This window comes from Ranitomeya imitator, chromosome 1, assembly GCF_032444005.1.
Source record: "Ranitomeya imitator isolate aRanImi1 chromosome 1, aRanImi1.pri, whole genome shotgun sequence".
NCBI lineage: Eukaryota > Metazoa > Chordata > Amphibia > Anura > Dendrobatidae > Ranitomeya > Ranitomeya imitator.
The window spans coordinates 1,077,723,700-1,077,748,607 of NC_091282.1; the positions used below are offsets into that span (position 1 = coordinate 1,077,723,700).

Here is a 24,908-nt window from a genome sequence, read left to right on the forward strand (position 1 = left end):
CCCCGTGCCCTCATCTCCCCCCCTTATACTTACCGGGCCTCCCGGTGTCCGGCCGGCCGTCTTCTCCCTGGGCGCCGCCATCTTCCAAAATGCCGGCAGATTCGTTCCAGGCACATTTTGATCACTGTGATGACCTCACAGTGATCAAAATAAAAAAAAGGTAAATGACCCCACCTTTTATCACCCCCATAGGTAGTAACAATAATAAAATAAAGAATTTTTTTTTCCCCCCACTACAGTTAGAACTAGGGTTAGGGGTAGGGTTAGGGGTAGGGTTAGGGTTAGGAGCAGGGGTAGGGGTAGGGTTAGGGTTAGGGTTAGGGGTAGGGTTAGGGTATTTTCAGCCATTTTAACCCTAAAAAAACTTCCTAGAAAACACAGACTCTGCAGAGAAAACTGCATAAAAAACCGCAATAAAAACCGCATCAAAAAATGCATCAAAAAACGCACCAAAAAACGCACCTGCGTTTTCTGCCAAGAGCTGTGGTTTTTAGTGCAGAAAAAACAGCAGGGAAATCAGGAACGTGTGAACATGGCCTTAAGCTGTTTTTGATGCAGTTTTGATACAGTTTTTGGTGCAGTTTTTCATGCTGTTTTTGATACAGGTTTTTGGTGCTGTTTGTGATGCAGTTTTTGGTGCAGTTTTTAATGCTTTTTTATGCAGTTTTTGATGCTGTTTTCGATGCAGGTTTTTGGTGCTGTTTTTGATGCAGTTTTTGGTGCAGTGTTTGATGCTGTTTTTGATGCAGGTTTTTGGTGCAGTTTTTGATGCAGGTTTTTGGTGCTGTTTTTTGGTGCAGTTTTTGATGCAGGTTTTTGATGCAGTTTTTGAGGTAGTTTTTGATGCTGTTTTTGATGTGAAATGATGTACCCGGCCTCCGAATCCGTTTTTTATGCATGTTTCTATTCAAATCATGCACATTTTCCCTTTATGTATTTATTTCCAAAAACTGCATCAAAAACTGCACCAAAACTGCATAAAAAACAGCATCACAAACAGCACCAAAAGCCTGCATCAAAAACTGCACCAAAAATGCATCAAAAACTGAACCAAAAAATGCATCAAAAACAGCATCAAAAACCTGCAGCAAAACCAGCACCAAAAGCTGCATCAAAAACAGCATCAAAAACCGCATGAAAAACAGCACCAAAAAACTGCATCAAAAACTGCACCAAAAACTGAATCAAAAACAGCATCAAAAACTGCATCACAAACAGCACCAAAAACCTGCATCCAAAACTGCATCAAAAACATCACCAAAAACCAGTATCAAAAACTGCACCAAAAATGCATCAAGAACAGCATTCAAAACTGCATCAAAAACCACATGAAAAACAGCACCAAAAACCTGCATCAAAAACTGCACCAAAACTGCATCAAAAACCGCATCAAAAACTGCACCAAAAAATGCCTCAAAACCTGCTAAAAAAATGATTTTTTTATGCTGTTTTTGATGCAGTTTTTAGAAATAAATAAATAAACGGAAAATGTGCATGATTTGAATGGAAACATGCATGAAAAAATGAACATCTCAGTTTTATCCGTTTTTTGCTGGATCCGTCGCTGTACATTTTTTCGCCTGACAGAAAAACTATTCCTCTGTGTGTTTTCTGTCCGGCGGAAAGAGCTTTTTTGACGGATCCGGCAAAAAACGGATGAAACGTGTGGCCATCAGGCACAATCTGGCGCTAATACAACTCTATAAGATAAAAACGGATCGGGCGGAAAAAAACGGATCCTGCAAATGTGCTCGCAGGATGTGTTTTTTATCCATAGACTTGTATTAGCGACAGATCGCGACGGATGGCCACACGTCGCGCCCATCATGCAACAGATCCGTCGTGTTTTGGCGGACCGTTGGCACGAAAAAAACATTCAAATTAGCTTTTTTGGCCGTCGTGTCCGCCATTTTCGACCGCGCATGCACGGATGAAACTCCACCCCCTCTTCTCCCGACTTCAGAATGGGCAGCGGATGCGTTGAAAAACTGCATCCGCTGCCCACGTGCATAAATTTCACAACGTGCGTCGTTACGTCGGCCCGACGCATAGCGACGGACCCGTACCTACGCCAGTATGAAAGAGGCCTTAAAGAGCGGTTCATTTAAAAAAAAATCTGAAAAAAAACGGCGTGGGCTCCCGCGCAATTTTCTGCGCCAGAGGGGGAAAGCCGACGGCCGGGGGCCAATATTTGTAGCCTGCTATGAATATCAGCCCGCAGCTGTCTGCGTAGCCTTTACTGTTTATTAAAATAGGAGGACCCCCCAAAAAATTATGTGGGGTCTCCCTATATTTTATAGCCAGAAAGACTAAGCAGACAGCTGCGGGCTGACATTCATAGCCTAGAGAGGGGCCATGGATATTGTCCCCCCCCGGCTATAAATACCAGTCTGCAGCCGCCCCAGAAATGGCGCATCTCTAAGATGTGCCAATTCTGGCACTTAGCCCCTCTCTTCCCACTCCCGTGTAGCGGTGGGATATGGGGTAATAAGGGGTTAATGTCACCTTGCTATTATAAGGTGACATTATGCCGGGTTAATAAAGGAGAGGCGTCCATAAGACACCTATCCATTATTAATTCAACAGTAAGAAAGGGTTAATAAAACACTTTAGGAAAAAATAATTTTAATATTCTTCATTTAACCATTCTTACCATACTTCAGCGCCTGCAAAAAACGTAAAATAATAAACCTTATACTACCTGTCCGCCGTAGTCCAATTAATATCAAGTGTCCCACGACGATCTCCCCTATAAAACAGTGACATCGGGTGATGTCACTGCTCTATAGGACCCTCAGTGACACACTGACAGGAGACAATGGCTCCTGCAGTGCATCACTGAGGTTACTTAAGTTTAAAGTCTTACTTTATGGCAATTGCTGCGTGGGAAAATGTCTCACCCAGCAATGCCATAAGTCAGACTAGGGACTATTTTTTTACAGCGGCGGAGAAATACCTTCCTCCCGTCATTGTGTTTCTGGAGCCCCTGGAGAGCGGTCGCAACAGCTGTTGCTGCTGTTCTCCACGGGAGTTCGTCGTGGGACACTCGTGGATTTCTGCGGACAGGGAGTATATTGGTTGTTTGTTATTTTAATCTTTTTTACAAGTTGACACTGGCTTTGGGGAACAAAGTGACAAGTAATGGTGAGTATGAACTCTATGTTTAATGCACTGTATGTCTATATGTATGTACTGTATGGAGTATGTATGGAGTATGTATGGAGTATGTATGGAGTATTTTTAACTTTTTTTCATTCAACACATTAGCCGTATGATGGGACTACTACTGTCCCATCATTGGCTAATGTGTCAATCACTGTCAGTGTAGCAGGCATTGTCCGATGGGACTTGTAGTCCCATCAGACGATGCCTGCACACACGCACAGAGCCCCAGCATGTCGCATAGACCCTGCACGCCGCATAGAGCCTGGGCAGCCCACATACAGCTCCGCCACACTGCATAGAGCCCGGGCAGCCAGCATAGATCCCTGACACACCGCATAGAGCCCGGGCAGCCAGCATAGATCCCTGGCACACCGCATAGAGCCCGGGCAGCCCACATACAGCCCCGGCACACCTCATAGAGCCTGGGCAGCCTGCATAGATCCCCGGCATGCTGCATAGAGCCCTGGCAGGCCCACATAGAGCCCCGCTAGGCCCGCACAGAGCCCCGGTAGGCACGTACAGTTCCCTGGCAGGCCTGCACAGACCCCGCCAGCACACACAGACACTCACAGTGTCCGCCCACGCACCGCCCACACTCTTCCCCCCTCCGGAACAGCATATAGAAGGACAGAAAGGGCTTATTTATGTTCCGATATTTGCGTCCCATTGACTTGCATTGGTATCGAGTATCGGTATTGGCGATATACAATATTTTTTGGATATCAGCCGATACAATCCGATACTGATACTTCTGGGTATCGGAAGGTATCGCTCAACACTACTCATAATCAATAAGCTAAATTTGGTCAGCATTCCATATACTGACGTTAAACCCTTTACCGACATCAGGTGTAATAGTACACCAATGTCAGTATCCCCTGCATTGATGTAGGCTCTGGCGGTGAGCCCACATCTTTTCCAGGACATGTCAGCTGTTTTGAACAGCTGACATGTGCCCGCAATAGCCGCGGGTGGAATCGCGATCCACCCGCAGCTATTAACTAGTTAAATGCCTCTGTCAAACTCAGACAGTAGCATTTAAATGGAGCTTCCGGCAATCGTGACGGAAATATGCTCACTGGTGACCAGCCATCATGTGATCAGTGGTCATCGGTTCATCGGTCCTGGAGACCTCTATGGTTGTCAGTGTCGGATTGCTATGAGCACCATCCAGTGGTCGGCGCTGATAGCAAGTCAGTAATTCAGCTACATAGAGGTGAACTGTTCATCACCTCTATGTAGCTGAGCCGATCAGGCTATGGCAGCTTCTAGTCTCCTATGTTTTTAAAATATAAAAAAGTATATATATATACATATATATATATATATATATATATACAGTATATATATATATATATATATATGAGTTTAAATCACTCCCCTTTTGCCCCATTCAAAATAAAACAGTAAAATAAATCAAACATACACATATTTGGTATTGCCGTGTCCTGAATCACCCAATCTATCAATAAAAATAATGATTAACCTGATCGCTAAACAGTGTAGCTATAAAAAAAGTAAAAACACCAGAATTATGTTTTTTTGGTCGCCGCGACATTGCATTAATATGCAATAACAGGCGATCAAAGCAATGTATCTGTACCAAAATGGCATCATTAAAAACGTCAGCTCAGCAAGCAAGAAATAGGCCCTCACCCAACCCAAGATCACGAAAGATGGAGACGCTACGGGTATTGGAAAATGGAACTTTTTTTTTTTTAGCAAAGTTAAATGATTTTTCCTTCACCACTTAGATAAAAAAAGAACCTAGACATGTTTGGTGTCTATGAACTCGTAATAACCTGGAAACTCATAATAGCAGGTCAGTTTTAGCATTTAGTGAACCTAGCAAAAAAGCCAAACAAATAAAACAGTGTGGGATTGCACTTTTTTTGCGATTTCACCGCACTTGGATTTTTTATCCATTTTCTAGTACACAAAATGGTAAAACCAATGGTGATGTTCAATAGTAGAGCTCGTCCCGCAAAAAATCAGCCCTCACATGGCCATATTGATGGAAAAATAAAAAAAGCTTTGACTCTGGGAAGGAGGTGGAGCAAAAAACAAAAACGCAAAACTGAAAAAAGCTCTGTTCATGAAGGGTTTAAAGGACTAACAATTTATTACAATTAACACACCATACTAACTGATATCACAAAGTACACAATGTATTATAATTCAGCCTTTGAACCAGGACCACAGCTCTTGATTTTCATATGATACATTTATAAAATGCCCAATGCATTCATTTCTGATCTATTCATATGTAATTCATACATTTCTAAATATGCTTAATATATACTTTATTGGTTTTCATACATGCACTTTGAGGCTACTTTAGGTTCTCTACAGGTTTTAATTAGTTTACCTAAAATAAAGGCTCATACCCCCAAGCCTTGGATTGACCATGCACTGGCTACAACACAATATCCACATAACATTCCATGAAAAAGCCTCATTCTCATGTTAGTGTTTGTGAGTCCAAATCAGGAGTGGAACTTACAGAGAAAAAACTATAATTGAAAGATTGAAACCTGGTTTGTGTTTTGGAGACATTCCTGGTTTTGCCATACCATAAAAATACTCATGAAATATTGATAACAAATATTGATGTGTGAATAAAGCCTATAAGACTTCCTTGGACTTTATTTCTTCATTCATTGTTTCTTCTGGTATAATGTATTTTATTCTGTTGTTTCTTTTTTTTCTTCACATATTGTGCTGACACATTACCATGTTTATCTGTCTGTTCTAGTATAATTATTAGTTCTTAATTGATGCTTTGCTTTTTTGGATAAACCATTCCTTCCTCCCCTTTCCGAAGTGTGATTTATAAATACATTTGTAGAATAATTCCAGTTAGCTCTATGACTATGCCAAGAGTAAGAGCAGTTTATACTCCTTAAACGTTTTTGGATTTTAAAGGTGTATTACCATCTCCAATAGTCTATCACAATATGTAGTAGGTGGAATAATAATAATAATAATAATAATAATATTAGCAAATGCCTCCAATTAGAAATGTAGTATAGTTCTTCTGATTCACTGTCACTTACCCAATGTGCAGGGCATTTCTGTAGCTTACATATCTATAGTTATGACCACTGATATAGTGACAGTAAGTTAGTTAGCTGTTAATGGTCATAACCATGGATACCTAAGCTACTAACAAAAAATGATAATCAGAAGATAAATCTCCGGGTCCAGATGGCATACACCCACGAGTACTAAGAGAACTAAGTAATGTAATAAACAAACCATTATTTCTTATATATATGGTCTCTATAGCGACGGGGTCTGTTCCACAGGGCTGGCACATAGTAAATGTGGTGCCAATATTCAAAAAGGGTTCTAAAAGTGAACCTGGAAATTATAGGCCAGTAAGTCTAACCTCTATTGTTGGTAAAATATTTGAAGGGTTTCTGAAGGATGTTATTCTGGATTATCTCAATGAGAATAACTGTTTAACTCCATATCAGCATGGGTTTATGAGAAATCTCTCCTGTCAAACCAATCTAATCAGTTTTTATGAAGAGGTAAGCTATAGGCTGGACCAAGGTGAGTCATTGGAAGTGGTATATTTTAATTTTTGCAAAGCGTTTGAAACCATGCCACACAAGAGGTTGGTACACAAAATGAAAATGCTTGGTCTGGGGGAAAATGTGTGTAAATGGGTTAGTAACTGGCTTAGTTATAGAAAGCAGAGGGTGGTTATTATTATTATTATTATTTATTTATATAGCACCATTGATTCCATGGTGCTGTACATGAGAAGGGGTTACATACAAGTTACAAATATCACATACAGTAAACAAACTAACAATGACGGACTGATACAGAGGGGCGAGGACCCTGCCCTTGCGGGCTTACATTCTACAGGATTATGGGGAAGGAGACAGTAGGTTGAGGGTTGCAGGAGCTCCGGTGTTGGTGAGGCGGTAGCTCCGGTGTTGGTGAGGCGGTAGCTCCGGTGTTGGTGAGGCGGTAGCTCCGGAGTTGGTGAGGGGGTTAGGTGGTTGGTGAGGTGGTTATAAATAGTATATTCTCTAACTGGGTCGCTGTGACCAGTGGGGTACCGCAGGGGTCAGTATTGGGACCTGTTCTCTTCAACATATTCATTAATGATCTGGAAGAAGGTTTACCCAGTAAATTATCAATATTTGCAGATGATACAAAACTATGTAAATCAGTCAATACAAGAGAAGATAGTATTCTGCCACAGATGTATCTGGATAAGTTGGAAACTTGGGCCAAAAGGTGGCATATTTGGTTTATCAATGATAAATGTAAGATTATACACATCGGAAAAAATAATCAATATCACCATTACACACTGAATGGGAAACCACTGGGTAAATCTGACAGGGAGAAGGACTTGGGGATCCTAGTTAATGATAAACTTACCTGGAGCAGCCAGTGCTAGGCAGCGGCTGCCAAGGCAAACAGGATATGGGGTGCATTAAAAGAGGTCTGGATACACATGATGAGAGCATTATACTGCCTCTGTACAAATCTCTGGTTAGACTGCACATGGAGTACTGTGTACAATTTTGGGCACTGATGCTCAGAAAGGATATAATGGAACTAGAGCGAGTACAAAGGAGGGCAACAAAATTAATAAAAGGGATGGGGAAACTACAATACCCAGAGAGATTAGCAAAATTAGGATTATATATACTAGAAAAAGACAACTGAGGATCGAGCTAATAACCATGTATAATTATATAAGGGGACAATACAAATATCTCTCCGAGGATCTGTTTATATCAAGGAAGGTGACAGTCACAATGGAGCATTCTTTGCGTCTGGAGGAGAGAATGTTCTTCCACCAACATAGAAGAAGATTCTTTACTATTAGGGCAGTGAGAATCTGGAATTGCTTGCCTGAGGAGGTGGTGATGGCGAACTCAGTCGAGGGTTTCAAGAGAGGCCTGGATGTCTTCCTGGAGAATAACAATATTGTAGCTTACAGTTATTAGGTTCTTTAGAAGCACGTAGATATGGGGATTTATTCTGACGGAATATAGGCTGAACTGGATGGACAAATGTCTTTTTTTGGCCTTTCTAACTATGTTACTATGTTACTAAGAACTGTCCTACATTTCTAATTAAAGGTATTTGCTAAAATTATTAGTATTACACCTGCTAGACATTGGAATAGGATCTTTGAGATGGGAATACCCCTTAAATATTATTTTTTAAATGCTATTTTTAAACCAAATAAGAAGGAATGTTTTTATGGAATTACTTTGAGTGTTGGGTTACATTTAAACTTATAATGTGCAACTGTTTGATTTCTTCTCTTTTGGAAGGGTTTTACAAACACATACATTATTGAGGACATCACAAAATCTACAATGCTATGCAAAACTTTTAGGCAGGTATTAAAAGTTTTTAAAGGGAACCTGTCACCAGGTTTTTGCCATATAAAATAGGGCCAGTAATTGTAATCCCTATGTGACAGTATACTAGAATGCTGTAGATATGTCCCCAATTTGCTGTGCAAGGCAAAAAATAGCTTTTATTGTACTCATTCATGGTGTTTTCTGGTTCGTTGGGCGTATTTGGCCTTTATCAGGATATATGAAAACATTGCACTCGAATTGTGATCAATAAGGATTAAATTTTATTTGTAGTATTTTTTAGACAATAAAGAGACGCTTTGGTCTACAACTTGACCATCATCAGTCACTGGAATAAGGGAAAACTGCTTGAGCAGTGCAAGGCAATGCTATGTGGTATCAACTGGTATGCAGGAGAAATGCTTCTCCTGCATAGACCTCTGGATAGCAGATTGACCAGTAGAAGCGTTGTTGTAGCGCGAAATGCCTGTCATCCTGTTAATCCCTCTTCCGCACACCCCCTGCCTACTGCTTTGATTATCTTGCTCACTGGATTAAAGGACTTTCCACAGAACCTAGTGAGTACCACTTTTCATTTGTTTTTCAATGGCACAAAACTGTTGTATAATGGTCACAAAATTCAGTGGGATTATTTCCATGTAGGGCACTATGAAGTTTTTTTTTAGAGGTGTTTAAAAGTGAGTACTGGAAGCAAATATTTCTGTGTCTTGTGTCCTGCAGAAGTAGAAGCATTTGTCATGACTTTCTAAGGCTAGGTTCAGATTGCGTTAGTGCAATCCGTTTAGCGCCTAGCGCTAGCGGATTGCGCTAACGCAATGTGTTGTAAAGGGGTCACATTAAACATCCCCGCTCTCGCAGATCACCGATCTGCGAGAGCGGGGAACAGACCGCAGGCGCGCCTCGGACACTGCATGCAGAGTCCGTGGCGCGCCACAAAACACCGGCACATCGTTAGCGCGTGCCAACAATGGCACACGCTAGTGATGCGCGTCCCCATTGCTGTTAATGGGCGCACTAACGGACGCGTTGCACAGCATTAATTTCGCTGTGCAACGCTGTCCCATAGCGCGGTCCCATTAACGCAATGGGAACCTAGCCTAAGCCAGTTGGAGAAGGTCAGAAGAACTGAATGAGTATAATCAGGGAGACACTGGTGAATAGTGTTGAGCATTCTGATACCGCAAGTATCGGGTATCGGCCGATACTTGCGGTATCGGAATTCCGATACCGAGATCCGATACTTTTGTGGTATCAGGTATCGGTATCGGATACATAGAGATGTGTAAAATAAAGAATTAAAATAAAAAATATTGATATATTTACCTCTCCGGCGGCCCCTGGACTCAGTGCGGGTAACCGGCAGGCTTCGTTGTTCAAAATCAGCGCTTTTAGGACCTGAGAATCACGTCCCGGCTTCTGATTGGTCGCGGGCCGCCCATGTGACCGCCACGCGACCAATCACAAGCCGCGACGTCATTCCTCAGGTCCTAAAGGCGCTCATTTTAAACAAAGAAGCCTGCCGGACGCCGGTGACTCGCCACGCGACCAATCACAAGCCGCTATGTCTTTGAAAGTCATTACCGCGCTCATTTTTAAAAATGAGCGCGTTAATAGCTTGCGGTGACGTCGCGGCTTGTGATTGGTCGCGTGGCCGCGACCAATCACAAGCCGCTACGTCTTTGAAAGTCATTACCGCGCTCATTTTTAAAAATGAGCGCGTTAATAGCTTGTGGTGACGTCGCGGCTTGTGATTGGTCGCGTGGCCGCGACCAATCACAAGCCGCTACGTCTTTGAAAGTCATTACCGCGCTCATTTTTAAAAATGAGCGCGTTAATAGCTTGCGGTGACGTCGCGGCTTGTGATTGGTCGCATGGCGGTCACATGGGCGGCCCGCGACCAATCAGAAGCCGGGACGTGATTCTCAGGTCCTAAAAGCGCTGATTTTGAACAACGAAGCCTGCCGGTTACCCGCGCTGAGTTCAGGGGCCGCCGGAGAGGTAAATATATCAATATTTTTTATTTTAATTCTTTATTTTACACATCCCTATGGATCCCAGGGCCTGAAGGAGAGTTTCCTCTCCTTCAGACCCTGGGAACCATGAGAATACCTTCCGATACTTGATGTCCCATTGACTTGTATTGGTATCGGATATCGGTATCGGCGATATCCGATATTTTTTGGGTATCGGCCGATACTATCCGATACCGATACTTTCAAGTATCGGACGGTATCGCTCAACACTACTGGTGAATCAATAGATTTAGCTATGCAGTGTACACATATGCTATCTAGTATACAGAGCTCCAGTGTGCAACTGGTATCTACCATCTTATATTCTGTGTGATGGCAATATTGTATTAGTCTTGGTAATAAAATTTTTGTTAATAATCAATATGGTGGTATTATGTGGTTGCTAGTAATGGTAATATGTGTATATGGAGATAGTGATATGTTTGCTTTTTATATTGCAGTGTTGGTGGTAGTACACTGGGTTTTGAACGATAGTATTTGTTACTTGCATAGTAGTATTTTTTTCTAACTGTAACATTATGTTGTCTTTGTTTATTCAGTTTTTTTTTTAATGAGGGATTAGAAACATATCTTTACATTTCCTAGCAGAGCCAGCATTAGAGCTACAAGCTGGTGGCTGTATGAAGGCTTAGATGCAAAAGGTGCCCCGATGCCCATAATACTCTAATTACACCACTGTTCATATAGCAAACTAATCTCCATGAAACTAAAGGTGGTCATGCACCTTCAAAGGCTGTTTGCAAAACATTTAATTTGGCTGATAAAGAAGGGGGCATTTATACTGTGATTTTTAAGAATAAGGGTTCCTATGAATACTCTTTTACCAATAATTGTGAAGTTTTAAGAGGCTGCTGATCACCTGGGAATTATGAAAAAAACTCAATTTATCAAGTGAAATCATGTTTTAGTTTGGTTAAAAGACTTTCATGCTTGGCAGCACATTGCTTTGTGTAGACTGGACCTATGCTGTCGAGAACAATGACTGTCTCCTCATAGAATGATCTATTACTGATCACTCTGTTTGCATTGTAAAAATACTTGACCTATCATTACAGGCTGTTAAACAACCACAAACATGTACATGATCAGCGGGCACTTCACAACACGGATCGTTTGGGGAAACCCAGCTTTTTTCATCCTGACTCTTCTCCCTTGCAGTCACCATGTAAGCATCAGAACATTCTGATCTATCTTTTGACATAATCTCTCAGCAGATTGTTCAGAGGCCCCTGAAATTGACTGGTAAATTTGAATATGCACCTTTATTCAAAACTTCGGTTCGGGTGCCATAACTGTATCCAAAATTGAACCCAAACCCAAGCCCCATTGAAAATAATGGGATAAAATCTCTCTGCAATATTTAATTATATTATTATAGTAGTGATGAGCGAGTGTACTCGTTGCTCAGGTTTTCCCAAGCACGCTCGGGTGATCTCCGAGTGTTTGTTATTGTTCAGAGATTAAGTTTTCATCACCGCAGCTGGATGATTTACAGCTATTAGCCAGCTTGATTACATGTGGGGATTCCCTAGCAACCAGGCAACCCCCACATATACTCAGCCTGGCTAGCAGCTGTAAATCATTCAGCTGAGGTGATGAAAACTTAATCTCTAAACACTAACAAATACTCGGAGGTCACCCGAGCAACGAGCACACTCGCTCATCACTAATTATAGGTAATACATGTCTACAGCTCATTACTATGATCAGAAAACATCAGCTGAGTTTCTGTGAACTGTAAAATTATGATAATTACTGTATATAGAACCTGCAAAATTTCTTCTGCTTAAAAAAAAAATCTCGAAAACTCTAAATTTTTTTACGGACAGGGCAAAAAACTGTCCAATTTTTATGAACTGTTGTTACAGGAAAGATATATATCTTTGTATCGTGTTAGCCAGTAGATAGTAAAATATTTAGAAATGAGAGTCCTCAGTGGTTCATACCTTCTAATAGCTAACTGAGAAGATGCAAGCTTTTGAGACTACTCAGGTCTCTTCACCAGGCATAGTCTTTTCAGATGTATGTATCAGGCATGGTTGAGGAATACATCTAAAAGAGAAATGCCAGGCTGAGTACATGTGGGGGTTGCCTGGTTGCTAGGGAATCCCCACATGTAATTAAGCAGGTCAGTAGCAGTAAATCATTCAGCTGCCACGATGAAAACTACATCTCCGAGCAGTCATAAATACTCAGAGGTCACCCGAACGTACTCGGGAAATCCCGAGCAACGAGTACACTCGCTCATCACTAGTTACCATCTGTTCAGTTAGCCACTAAAAGGTATCAACCACTGAGGACTCTCAATTCTAAATATTTTTCTATGAACTGTTGTGGAATTTCGGGACAGTTGGCAACCCTGCTTGTATATCAATAATTTGCATGGTCAAAATGCAGTTATGATTTTTAGCAGTCAATATAACGCATGCATACTATGACTTGAGTGACATCAAGTTTATTTTCTTCATATCCAATATATCTTGTGAGTGTGTAAACAGATTTTCATTGGTCGGCAACCATTACCATAAATGTAAACACTTTATTGTAATCCACTAAGCCAGTATCCATCAGACCTATGTTGTCAGAACAGCATTGCATGTATTAGTAATACAGGATTACTTTCCAGTGTACTATGTTGTTTTTTTCTGCAACTAATGCAAATTCTATACAGAATAAGATGGATAACTTGATAATAATATTTAATTAAAAGTATACTTATTTACATTATTGACATTTAGAATTAATGCAGTTTCCAGCTATATCAGGAGCTACAAGTTATTAAGATAAGTGCTTAGCTCCAAACTCGGGTATCTCATTGTTTCACATTGTAATTCATTGTTTTTGAAAAATGGCAAAAGGAGTATCAACTAATGTTTTTTTTAGTAAGAAATTAATTTAGAGTTGATTTATTTGCTTTGGTGACATCAATATTTCAACATATTGGTTCTAACCCCATTTACATAAAAATAAGAAAAAATACTCGTAAATTTAGGATTACAATTAGTAAGTTGTATTCAAGTTCTGAGCCTTAGATTTTTTTCATTATTTGGGATTAATATTTTGATTCTTGACAGGGCACATTATTTTTGTTTGTGTGGTTTAAAGTACTTTAATGTTTTTTTCTTGCTCAGGTATTGAAACATTTCTTGGATAATTTTTTGTGAGATGTAATTATAGGAAATATGTGTTGGTGTTTAACAATTTTAAACATTTTTATGACCATAAAGAACCACTGAAATACATTTAAAATGTGTTACTCTATCCATAACAATTATTTTATTTTCTGAGTATATATTTTTTTTACTCAGGCAGGCTAGTAACTGTGGTTTGGATTGACAGCTGCTCTTTTCATTTATGTATTCTTTTCTACGTTTTCTACTATTTTTTTTTATATTTATTCATTTATTTCACATATTGTGTCACCCATAAGGTCATTAAAGACCATTGGAGGGCATTTCAACATTTAAATCATTTTTTTCTTTGTACTTGATTAATGTTAAATGATGGGAATATTCTATTAACATTCCTCGTTATGAGGAGGCATTAAATAAAATTACTTAACCATCTTCAAACCTGCCTATATCAATGATATAAGAAAAGAGTTCAACGTTTTCATGTATTTTTGTGCTGTGACTGTTGATGCAACTATCCTCATCTGCCTTTGTCTTTTACCTGACATGTAACTTCATAAGTGGAAAATTTCTTATTTTTGTCAAGAAGTCATCTTTATTGTCATTTTTGCATTTCCATTGCAATGGTAATAGCCATAGGGAAAAATTGAAAGATTTCAGGACATCTTTATATGGAAAATGTAAAAAATAAAAAAAAATCACACTTTTTTAACATCTTCATCATAAAAGCTCATGTTAAACAATATGTCAATTTCTAATGACACCTTTTAGGAGTAAATTCACACATGTCAGATTGATTAGTTTTGTTTTCTACAGATCACTTTTTAGTAGTTATCATCACAGGAAGGATTATTGTGACAAATAACCTGCAGTAACCCTTGTTCCACCATACCCTGCATGACCAGCTCTGCCCTCAGCTAATGTATCCTCACCCATCCCTTGTAGATTGTGAGCCCTTGCGGGCAGGGTCCTCTCTCCTCCTGTACCAGCCGGTGACTCAGTTTTTCAAGATTATTCTAATGGTTTTTTGCTATGTATACCCCTTTTCACATGTAAAGCGCCATGGAGTAAATAGTGCTATAATAATAGATAATAATAACAAAATAAAACCTTTAAAACCTTTATATGTAGTAGCTAAGACAGGATCTACAATTGAAAATAGTGTCACAGCTCCCCTTTTCCACCTCCCTGCACAATGACTTAGATCAAAACATGATGACAACACTGTCCCACGGACATCCGACATAAGCATGAGGCACGTTTGAAAAATTTTGAATTAATCAGATTTGAATAAATTGGGAAATTTGTTTCTCATCAAATTTATTCTACATAGTAATGTTTGAAAGTAATCTGCCCTACAATCATCAGAGCATAATAAATGTAGGATAAAATATATATATATATATATATATATATATATATATATATATATATACAGTGGGGCAAAAAAGTATTTAGTCAGTCAGCAATAGTGCAAGTTCCACCACTTAAAAAGATGAGAGGCGTCTGTAATTTACATCATAGGTAGACCTCAACTATGGGAGACAAACTGAGAAAAAAAAATCCAGAAAATCACATTGTCTGTTTTTTTAACATTTTATTTGCATATTATGGTGGAAAATAAGTATTTGGTCAGAAACAAACAATCAAGATTTCTGGCTCTCACAGACCTGTAACTTCTTCTTTAAGAGTCTCCTCTTTCCTCCACTCATTACCTGTAGTAATGGCACCTGTTTAAACTTGTTATCAGTATAAAAAGACACCTGTGCACACCCTCAAACAGTCTGACTCCAAACTCCACTATGGTGAAGACCAAAGAGCTGTCAAAGGACACCAGAAACAAAATTGTAGCCCTGCACCAGGCTGGGAAGACTGAATCTGCAATAGCCAACCAGCTTGGAGTGAAGAAATCAACAGTGGGAGCAATAATTAGAAAATGGAAGACATACAAGACCACTGATAATCTCCCTCCATCTGGGGCTCCACGCAAAATCCCACCCCGTGGGGTCAGAATGATCACAAGAACGGTGAGCAAAAATCCCAGAACCACGCGGGGGGACCTAGTGAATGAACTGCAGAGAGCTGGGACCAATGTAACAAGGCCTACCATAAGTAACACACTACGCCACCATGGACTCAGATCCTGCAGTGCCAGACGTGTCCCACTGCTTAAGCCAGTACATGTCCGGGCCCGTCTGAAGTTTGCTAGAGAGCATTTGGATGATCCAGAGGAGTTTTGGGAGAATGTCCTATGGTCTGATGAAACCAAACTGGAACGGTTTGGTAGAAACACAACTTGTCGTGTTTGGAGGAAAAAAATACTGAGTTGCATCCATCAAACACCATAACTACTGTAAAGCATGGTGGTGGAAACATCATGCTTTGGGGCTGTTTCTCTGCAAAGGGGCCAGGACGACTGATCCGGGTACATGAAAGAATGAATGGGGCCATGTATCGTGAGATTTTGAGTGCAAACCTCCTTCCATCAGCAAGGGCATTGAAGATGAAACGTGGCTGGGTCTTTCAACATGACAATGATCCAAAGCACACCGCCAGGGCAACGAAGGAGTGGCTTCGTAAGAAGCATTTCAAGGTCCTGGAGTGGCCTAGCCAGTCTCCAGATCTCAACCCTATAGAAAACCATTGGAGGGAGTTGAAAGTCCGTGTTGCCAAGCGAAAAGCCAAAAACATCACTGCTCTAGAGGAGATCTGCATGGAGGAATGGGCCAACATACCAACAACAGTGTGTGGCAACCTTGTGAAGACTTACAGAAAACGTTTGACCTCTGTCATTGCCAACAAAGGATATATTACAAAGTATTGAGATGAAATTTTGTTTCTGACCAAATACTTATTTTCCACCATAATATGCAAACAAATTGTTAAAAAAACAGACAATGTGATTTTCTGGATTTTTTTTTCTCCGTTTGTCTCCCATAGTTGAGGTCTACCTATGATGTAAATTACAGACGCCTCTCATCTTTTTAAGTGGTGGAACTTGCACTATTGCTGACTGACTAAATACTTTTTTGCCCCACTGTATATATATATATATATATATACATATATATATATATATATATATATATATATATATATATATGTATATGTATATATATATATATACAGTATAATACTGTACGCTCACCTGGAATTCATTTTACTTGCCTCACAGTCCTGTTCATGTCCTGGTCTGCACTGTACGTCAGGACATTTGCATGAGACCTAGTAAATAAGTCTCATGTGACTTTATATCATACATCAGCTGTTGCTGCTATCTCCTCTTCTGTCTCTTTCCCCTTATCAATTGAATATGTTTATTTTTCACTACTACACTTATCTTCTTCAGAGCTGCAGTTGTACAACATATTTTAGTCTGGAGTATTTCTCCAGTGGCTTAGTGCTTTCTCTTCCTTTCCCTATTGCTGAACTGTAAGCTTTGACATCCTCTTACTATTCTAAATCACCCTAGAATGGCTGCTGCATTCACTGCCTATATTAGTTTACAGGGTTTGGTAGTCTCTCATGATTGCTTATGCTATAAATGGCTGCTGCCAGCAGTGGTTCTTGATGAATTGCTTTCTCAAGTGAATTCAGTATGGCATACCAATCTCCCAACTACCATTAATAACCTTAGTGATAGCAGCTAAGGCATGCAAGTGCATGTATTTCTGTGAATGCCGCTCATATCTGATACTGAACAAATCGAGATGTTTTGACTACTTTGTTTTCATTTCTTTCATGATTTTTGAATAATTAATGTCTATCAATCCCATGATTTTATTAATTCCAAGACTTTTCTTTTTTACTGTTGCAATATCAATATTGTGAAGTGTATGTTATCATAAATGTATAACTGTGAATGATTAAAATTTGCATAAACACTTAAAAAAAATAGGATTATGCTAACAAATAAAGATTAGTGATGAGCAAATATACTCATTACTCGAGATTTCCCGAGCATGCTCGGGGGTCCTCCGAGCATTTTTATTCCTCGGAGATTTCGTTTTTATTGCCGCAGCTGAATGATTTACATGTGGGGATTCCCTAGCAACCAGGCAACCTCCACATGTACTTATGCTGGCTAACAGATGTAAATCATTCAGCTGCGGCAATAAAAACTAAATCTCCGAACACTAAAAAATACTCGGAGGACCCCCGGGCGTGCTCTCGAAATCTCAAGTAACAAGTATATTCGCTCATGAGAAATAAAGATCAATATATTTTATTATTGGCATTCCTCGATTAAGTGGGAACAATATGGTAATAGAAACCTAATGATAGAAAACTGTTTTGGCGGCCCACATGGTAATTTGACTGGTGTGTCATTTCTTATGTGTTGCAGTATAAAAATGATTTTCCATGAATGCTTTAACTAAACTTTCTGAGTCAAGGTAAAGCTAAATTGGTGTCTCCACAGCTGTGACTTGTCTATTTATTTCCAGATTACGGCTGTTTATTCCTGGCATAGTGACAAACACATTCAGACTTATTTTTGATTTGTAGAATCACACGCTTATACTTGGCATAAATGGCAACCATTACAATTCTATGCAGAAGGCATTAAATGAACAGTCATAATTAATGTACAGTATTTTTTAGTAAAGCATGCTCTCATTCATAATGCACAATAAGACATCTGGCTTTTTTGGCTCTTGAACACTTTTTGATATCTATTGTACTGTAAAAATGCCTAGATACTTGCAATATTGAAATTCCGATGACATAACACTAGTATGATATAGGACAATATGTGAATTTTGTGAAATCTTTTGATTAAGTTTTGCATATATTTTTTTCTTTGCAAATATTATACATATTGCATCGCTGCCAGAGAAGGAAGGGTGGGCAGAAAAGTTCTGCTGCTTTGATTGGGGAAACAGTGAGAAGGGAAATGCTACTGGCAGGAGAGGGGTGGGCATAAGGAAGGACCGCACTTGTATGAATGTTATTCAATGGGGCAGAGCAGGCAAGCTAGGTTTTCCATGAGTGTGTAATACTAAATAAAAAATAGGGTTTTAATAATTATTTACAAATTCTTTCTTCAGACATTGAAGACAGCAATTTTTATATGCTGGTGTGTAAGAGTCTGAGCATGACATTTACATGCCAGTAAGGCTACTTTCACACTAGCGTTAACTGCAAACCGTCCCAAAAACGTCTTTTTCCCGAAAAAACGGATGCGTCAAAAAACTGCAAAACGTATGCAACGAATACAGCATTTCGACGGATCCGTCGCAAAACCGTCGCAAATCCGATAAACGGTTCCGTTGAAATGCTGGATGCGTTGCATACGTTGCATACGTTTTTTCCATCCGTTGCATACGTTTTTACGACGGATCCGTTTTTAAAATGGGAGGCACCAAAATTTGATTGGCTACTGGAAACTAGGGAAATCTATATACTGACTGTATTTACAGCACATCTTTGAGGGTTTTAGTTTAGTGGCAATGATGGATGGTGTAATTGGGAGGATTTCGAGTTTGGTTACTGAAGTTATATTTGAGACGAATCGCCTGGATATCATAGTGCGGGAGAAGGAGGCGGCAGCAGAAAGACGGATGATGCAACGGAGAAGGCGACGATTCTGGATACATCCAATAAATGAGCTGCGGATGACCAGGGGTGTCCAGTCCACTCTCTATCTGGAGTTGCGGTGCAACCCCCAAAAATTCTTTAGTTATGTACGGATGAGGATGGAACATTTCGATTATTTGGTTGGAAAAATAGAGGATGTCATCCAAAGGCAGGACACAAGGATGAGGCTTGCCATCACACCGGCGGAGCGGCTCATGGTGACACTGCGGTAAGCATTTTTTCTTTATGTCATTGCTCATTTTGAATGTGAGTACATGCTGCAGAGAATACTGCGCTGACACATTGCGCCGCATTTACTGTAGCATGTCATTTGTTGGTTTATGTGAGGCCATTCCACTTGTTTTTTTTTCTTGTGTCATTGGTCATATTGAATGTTATTACATGCTGCAGAGAATACTGCGCTGACACATTGCGCCGCATTTACTGTAGCATGTAATTTGTTGGTTTATTTGAGGCCATTCCACTTGTTTTTCTTGGTTGATGGTCTGTGCAATTTTTTTTTACATTTTTTTTTATTTTTCCCTGCAGCTTCCTAGCTACGGGTGAATCTTTGACTTCACTCCATTTCCAATTCCGGCTGGGGATTTCCACTATTGGCGGAATTGTGAAGGACACATGTCGTGCGATTTGGGACACTTTACAGCTGGAGTATATCCCACAACCAACAATGGAAATCTGGATGAGAAGTTCCGAACAATTTGAGCGAATGTGTAATTTTCCAAATTGTGTTGGTGCTGTGGACGGCAAACACATTAGGATTGCAAAACCGGCAGGAACAGGATCAGAGTACTATAACTATAAAAAATACTTCTCAATTGTACTCATGGCTATTGCTGACGCCAACTGCCGATTCCTTGCTGTGGATATAGGAGCGTATGGCCGGTCCAACGACTCCCAAGTGTTTAAAAACTCTCCGATGGGTCGCTGCCTGTATGGAGATGCATACAATTTCCCGCCAGCAAGACCGCTCCCAGGAACCAGTGAACCAGCCTTGCCCTATGTGTGTGTAGGTGATGAAGCCTTTCAACTGTCGCCGCACCTACTGAAACCATACAGCAGCCGTGAATTACACCGCACCAAGCGGGTATTTAATTACCGTCTTACCAGAGCAAGAAGAGTGGTAGAGTGCTCTTTCGGTATTTTGACAGCAAAGTGGAGAGTTCTGCTGACGGCAATAAAACTGGATACAAAAACTGTAGACGATGTTGTAAAGGCATGTGTGGTGCTCCATAATTTTGTTATTTCAAAGGAGCCCGTTACCTTGGATGACGAACAATTGGAGACATCCTTGTGGGATTACCGAAGTGCCTCTGTTCGCTCCACCGGTTCTGTTACTAGGATGAGGGAACAGTTTGCTGAATATTTTTTGTCACCTGTTGGGCGGATTCCATGGCAAGACATAATTGTGTGACTTTTTTTTAATTTTTTTTCTTTTTTTTTTCCAAAATTTTTTGGTAGCAACTGCCACAAAAAAAAAAAAAAAAAAAAAAAGAGTGTGTGTGGTTTGCTTGCTAATATAATATAAAACCATTTTGTTAAACCTTGAAAACGTCTGGTGTTTCTTTTCACTTAACCTTTCATATTTACCTTAATTAATGAACACACACACACAGTAGATTGTAAACCAGAATTATGTTTATTTCAAAAAATATATTTTTTGTGGGTAATTTTCCCACACAAATTTTTTTTTGGTAATTTAAAGAACCTTTTTTTTTTGGCAAAAAAAAAATATGTACAAGTACATTCCAGGTTCACAGGTCCTGGTATTGTTGGGTGGAGTAACTATGGGAGGAGGGGCTGGAAGGTTGGACCACGTTGGTAGGTGGGATTGGGGAAACCCTACCTGTTGCGTCTGTAGTGGAAGGGGGGGGGGAAACAGGAGGCTGACCAGAGGGGTGTTGTGTTGGGGTAGGTGGAAAACTTACTGGGGAAGGAAAGCTGGGCAAAGATGAAGAAAACACGGGTGAATACATTTGGGTTGTGGGCCGGGTTGGGTATTGGTACTGATGTTGATATTGAGAGTGATGTGGATATTGGGACTGGCGGTGATATTGTGGGGCATGGTGTTGAAATTGGGACTGGGATGTGTGGGGAGGTGTGGGGGTAGATTGGGGTTCGTTAATTACCTTCAGCAGAGCGTTATGGCAGCTATTCATTACCCGCATCTGCTGATCAAAAGAAAGCTTTTCCATGCTCCTGAGCATGGACTGAAAAAAAAGATTGGCTGGAGCTTGACTTACATCTAAATGCAGTCTATCCAAGCGACTGCTGATTTCATGGTGGTTTTCACTCATGCGTGATTGCATCATGCTGAAACCAGCAGTCACTTGTTCTCCCAAAATTTTAAATGAATTTTGGAAGCCTGCATTTAGATGCAAGAACTCAGGAGCATAGCTCCTTTCCTGACCCCTCTGACGCTGCCGCCATGAACCTACCGGTGGTGTAGAGGTGGCAGGGTCAGAGGGGTGGGGTAAAGGGAACGCTATCTGTTGACCATCAGATGCGAGTAAGGAAGGCTGCACTCCACTGGTAGAGGCGGATGAAGTGGAGGGGACAGAGGGGTGAGAGGTGTGGGGCCTACCGACGTGGTCCCCGGTGGCGGACTCAGGAGGGATCGCTTCAGAGGGTGCAGAGGTAGATGCAGGCGCACGGTTGCTGGAGTAGGTGCTGAGAAAGAAAAAAAAATAAGTTAATATATTGATATGAAAAAGGCCGGACTGAAACAAAAGTTTTGTGATTAGACAGGTTCTTACTGTGATGTTGAATACTTACACTCTACTCAGCATGGTTTCCCTCAGGAAGGAGATGTTCGGGCCATATCTGTACCTCCTCTTCTTCCTTGCTGCTGAGCCACTCGGGGCCTGCATCTCCTCGTTAAACTCCCTCTTAAAGCGATCCCTCAATGACCGCCACCGCTTCCTAACCTTGCTACCTGTGAAGACAGGAATGAAGAAAAAAAAAAAAATATTCGTAAATGCAAGACATTACATTCAGCTCAAAACATCACTGAAAAGTGAATACTTACATAGTTTGCTCTGCTGCTGTGGAAGAAGGTCCTCCCACCTCGCAAACATGTTCCGGCATACTTCCAACCAGAGCCGACGGGTGACACTGGTATCAGCATGCCTGCGGTCAGCCATGTTCCACAGTGGCTCCCGTTCACGAACCTCCTCGATGAGGGCTTCAATATCGATATCTGAATCGTATTCGGGAGCACACTGTGAAGCCTGTTAGAACAAAAAAAAAAGAAAGAATTAAAAATTAGTAGACTGAAAGCAAAAAATTAACAATTGAAGCCCCACAAAAAACCGACTCACTGATGGCCGACCGCGGCGTCGAGTCCGCCGACTCTGGGAGCGCCTGGGAGAACCTTCATGCTGTGCTGGACGTTCAGCAGCACCAGCAGCAGCAGCAGCAGCAGCAGCAGCAGGAGACTGAAATAAAGGATAAAAAAATTAACTTTAATGTATGTATATGTTTTCTGTGTTACGTTATATATGAAATTCTGTTTTGTGTACGGTGCAGTGTGATGTGTGAAGCAAGTGTTTCACCACAACTTACACTTGGTTCCTCCTCCACTTCGATGTCTCCACCCGTCTCGGTCCCTTCCGACAGCTCCTCATCGGATTCTGATTCCTGTTGAAACATAATAAATGCATGTAGTGACTCAAAATGATGTAAATTTAAAAAAAAAAAAAAAAAAAAAATTTTTTTTACTTACCGATACCTGCTGTTGCTGTGGAGGAGGGCTGCCGGAAGAGGACATTGTGTGGCTGTGGTCCAGGTGGCTGTGGTCAAGGTGGCTGTGGTCCAGGTGGCTGTGGTCCAGGTGGCTGTGGTCAAGGTGGCTGTGGTCAAGGTGGCTGTGGTCCTGGTAGGTCTGTAAGTTAAAAGACACTTGCAATCTGCTCTACACATTGAAGTAGCAGATTTGGGGTCTTCAAAACTTACTTTTCAGATTTTCTGGATGTGGGCCAGGTGGCTGTGGTCCAGGTGGCTGTGGTCCAGGTGGCTGTGGTCCTGGTAGGTCTGTAAGTTAAAAGACACTTGCAATCTGCTCTACACATTGAAGTAGCAGATTTGGGGTCTTCAAAACTTACTTTTCAGATTTTCTGGATGTGGGCCAGGTGGCTGTGGTCCAGGTGGCTGTGGTCCAGGTGGCTGTGGTCCAGGTGGCTGTGGTCCAGGTGGCTGTGGTCCTGGTAGGTCTGTAAGTTAAAAGACACTTGCAATCTGCTCTACACATTGAAGTAGCAGATTTGGGGTCTTCAAAACTTACTTTTCAGATTTTCTGGATGTGGGCCAGGTGGCTGTGGTCCAGGTGGCTGTGGTCCAGGTGGCTGTGGTCAAGGTGGCTGTGGTCCAGGTGGCTGTGGTCCTGGTAGGTCTGTAAGTTAAAAGACACTTGCAATCTGCTCTACACATTGAAGTAGCAGATTTGGGGTCTTCAAAACTTACTTTTCAGATTTTCTGGATGTGGGCCAGGTGGCTGTGGTCCAGGTGGCTTATGCCGGTCAGTGTGGTCCCTACTCTATCTGCAATATAATAAGTATAATGGATTGAAGTTAGACCAAAGCAGAAATAGGTAATGTTTACCACTAAACACCATGTTAAAATGAGAAAAATATGTGAACACCCAAACCCAAAAACTGGTGCACGTTATACCATTCTTTTCCATGTCCCAAAAACAAAAAAAGGTAAACTGTGAGACACCTTTACAAATATTTTTATGTTTTAAAAAAAAAAAGAATTACCTCCCCGAAATAAAATTTCAAAGGATAACCTTTATTAAAAAATGACCACTCAAACAACTCTGTATTGCATGTGTAACCATTGGTACATACACCTGATTTAAATTTACCTTTAAGAAATTATACTACGGACAATTTTTTAAGAAACATTTTATTAATATATAATTTTTTTTTTTTTTTTTTTTTTTTAAATCACAATGGAGCAGAAATGCTCTTTATTTTAAAATACAAGTACATCGAATGGGAATGGTTAAGTAAATTTAAAAAAAAAAAATATAACCTCAAGCTGCAGACCATTAGACTTTGCAATAATACATCCATTTTAATAAACAAAAAAAAAAAAAAGTGCACAAAACACTATACTAAAGGTACTGTCACACTAGACGATATCGCTAGCGATCTGTGACGTTGCAGCGTCCTCACTAGCGATATCGTCCAGTGTGACACGCAGCAGCGATCAGGCCCCTGCTGTGATGTCGCTGGTCGGGGAATAAAGTCCAGAACTTTATTTGGTCGCTGGACTCCCCGCAGACATCGCTGAATCGGCGTGTGTGACACCGATTCAGCGATGTCTTTGCTGGTAACCAGGGTAAACATCGGGTAACTAAGCGCAGGGCCGCGCTTAGTAACCCGATGTTTACCCTGGTTACCAGCGTAAAAAAACAAACAGTACATACTTACATTCAGCTGTCTGTCCCCTGCCGTCTGGTTCCTGCACTGACTGCTGGCCGGAAAGTGAAAGTGAAAGCACAGCACAGCGGTGAGTCACACAGCGATGACTCACCGCTGTGGCTGTGCTCTGCTTTCACTTTACGGCCAGCATTCAGTGCAGTAACCAGACGGCAGGGGACAGACAGCTGAATGTAA

General features: G+C 40.8%; 3 protein-coding genes across 3 annotated transcripts in view; 2 read left to right on the forward strand and 1 right to left on the reverse strand.

The window, feature by feature from the left end:
• Positions 1 to 24,908, forward strand: part of GALNTL6 (polypeptide N-acetylgalactosaminyltransferase like 6) — a 3,161,254-nt gene that overhangs the window by 233,943 nt on the left and 2,902,403 nt on the right. The window lies entirely within an intron of this gene.
• LOC138656895 (uncharacterized) lies at positions 19,305 to 21,152 on the forward strand. The gene is made up of 2 exons (XM_069744233.1): positions 19,305 to 19,498; positions 19,819 to 21,152. Exons 1-2 carry the CDS (start codon positions 19,308 to 19,310, stop codon positions 20,699 to 20,701), a joined length of 1,074 nt encoding a protein of 357 aa, XP_069600334.1. The 5' UTR covers positions 19,305 to 19,307; the 3' UTR covers positions 20,702 to 21,152.
• LOC138657549 (uncharacterized) lies at positions 22,059 to 23,165 on the reverse strand. Its single transcript, XM_069745317.1, has 5 exons — positions 23,012 to 23,165; positions 22,852 to 22,926; positions 22,608 to 22,724; positions 22,316 to 22,517; positions 22,059 to 22,222 (listed from the first exon to the last, which is right to left on the reverse strand). Exons 1-5 carry the CDS (start codon positions 23,054 to 23,056, stop codon positions 22,059 to 22,061), a joined length of 603 nt encoding a protein of 200 aa, XP_069601418.1. The 5' UTR covers positions 23,057 to 23,165.

What these genes read in the sequence shown, in the direction of transcription:
- LOC138656895 (XM_069744233.1), top strand. Translation starts at nt 19,308, where the DNA reads ATGACCAGGGGTGTCCAGTCCACTCTCTATCTGGAGTTGCGGTGCAAC. An exon ending in CGGCTCATGGTGACACTGCG is followed by an intron (nt 19,499 to 19,818) that starts GTAAGCATTTTT and finishes TTTTCCCTGCAG; the next exon opens with CTTCCTAGCTACGGGTGAAT.
- LOC138657549 (XM_069745317.1), bottom strand. Translation starts at nt 23,056, where the DNA reads ATGTCCTCTTCCGGCAGCCCTCCTCCACAGCAACAGCAGGTATCG. An exon ending in CACAGCAACAGCAGGTATCG is followed by an intron (nt 22,927 to 23,011) that starts GTAAGTAAAAAA and finishes ATGTTTCAACAG; the next exon opens with GAATCAGAATCCGATGAGGA. An exon ending in GACGCCGCGGTCGGCCATCA is followed by an intron (nt 22,518 to 22,607) that starts GTGAGTCGGTTT and finishes TTGTTCTAACAG; the next exon opens with GCTTCACAGTGTGCTCCCGA.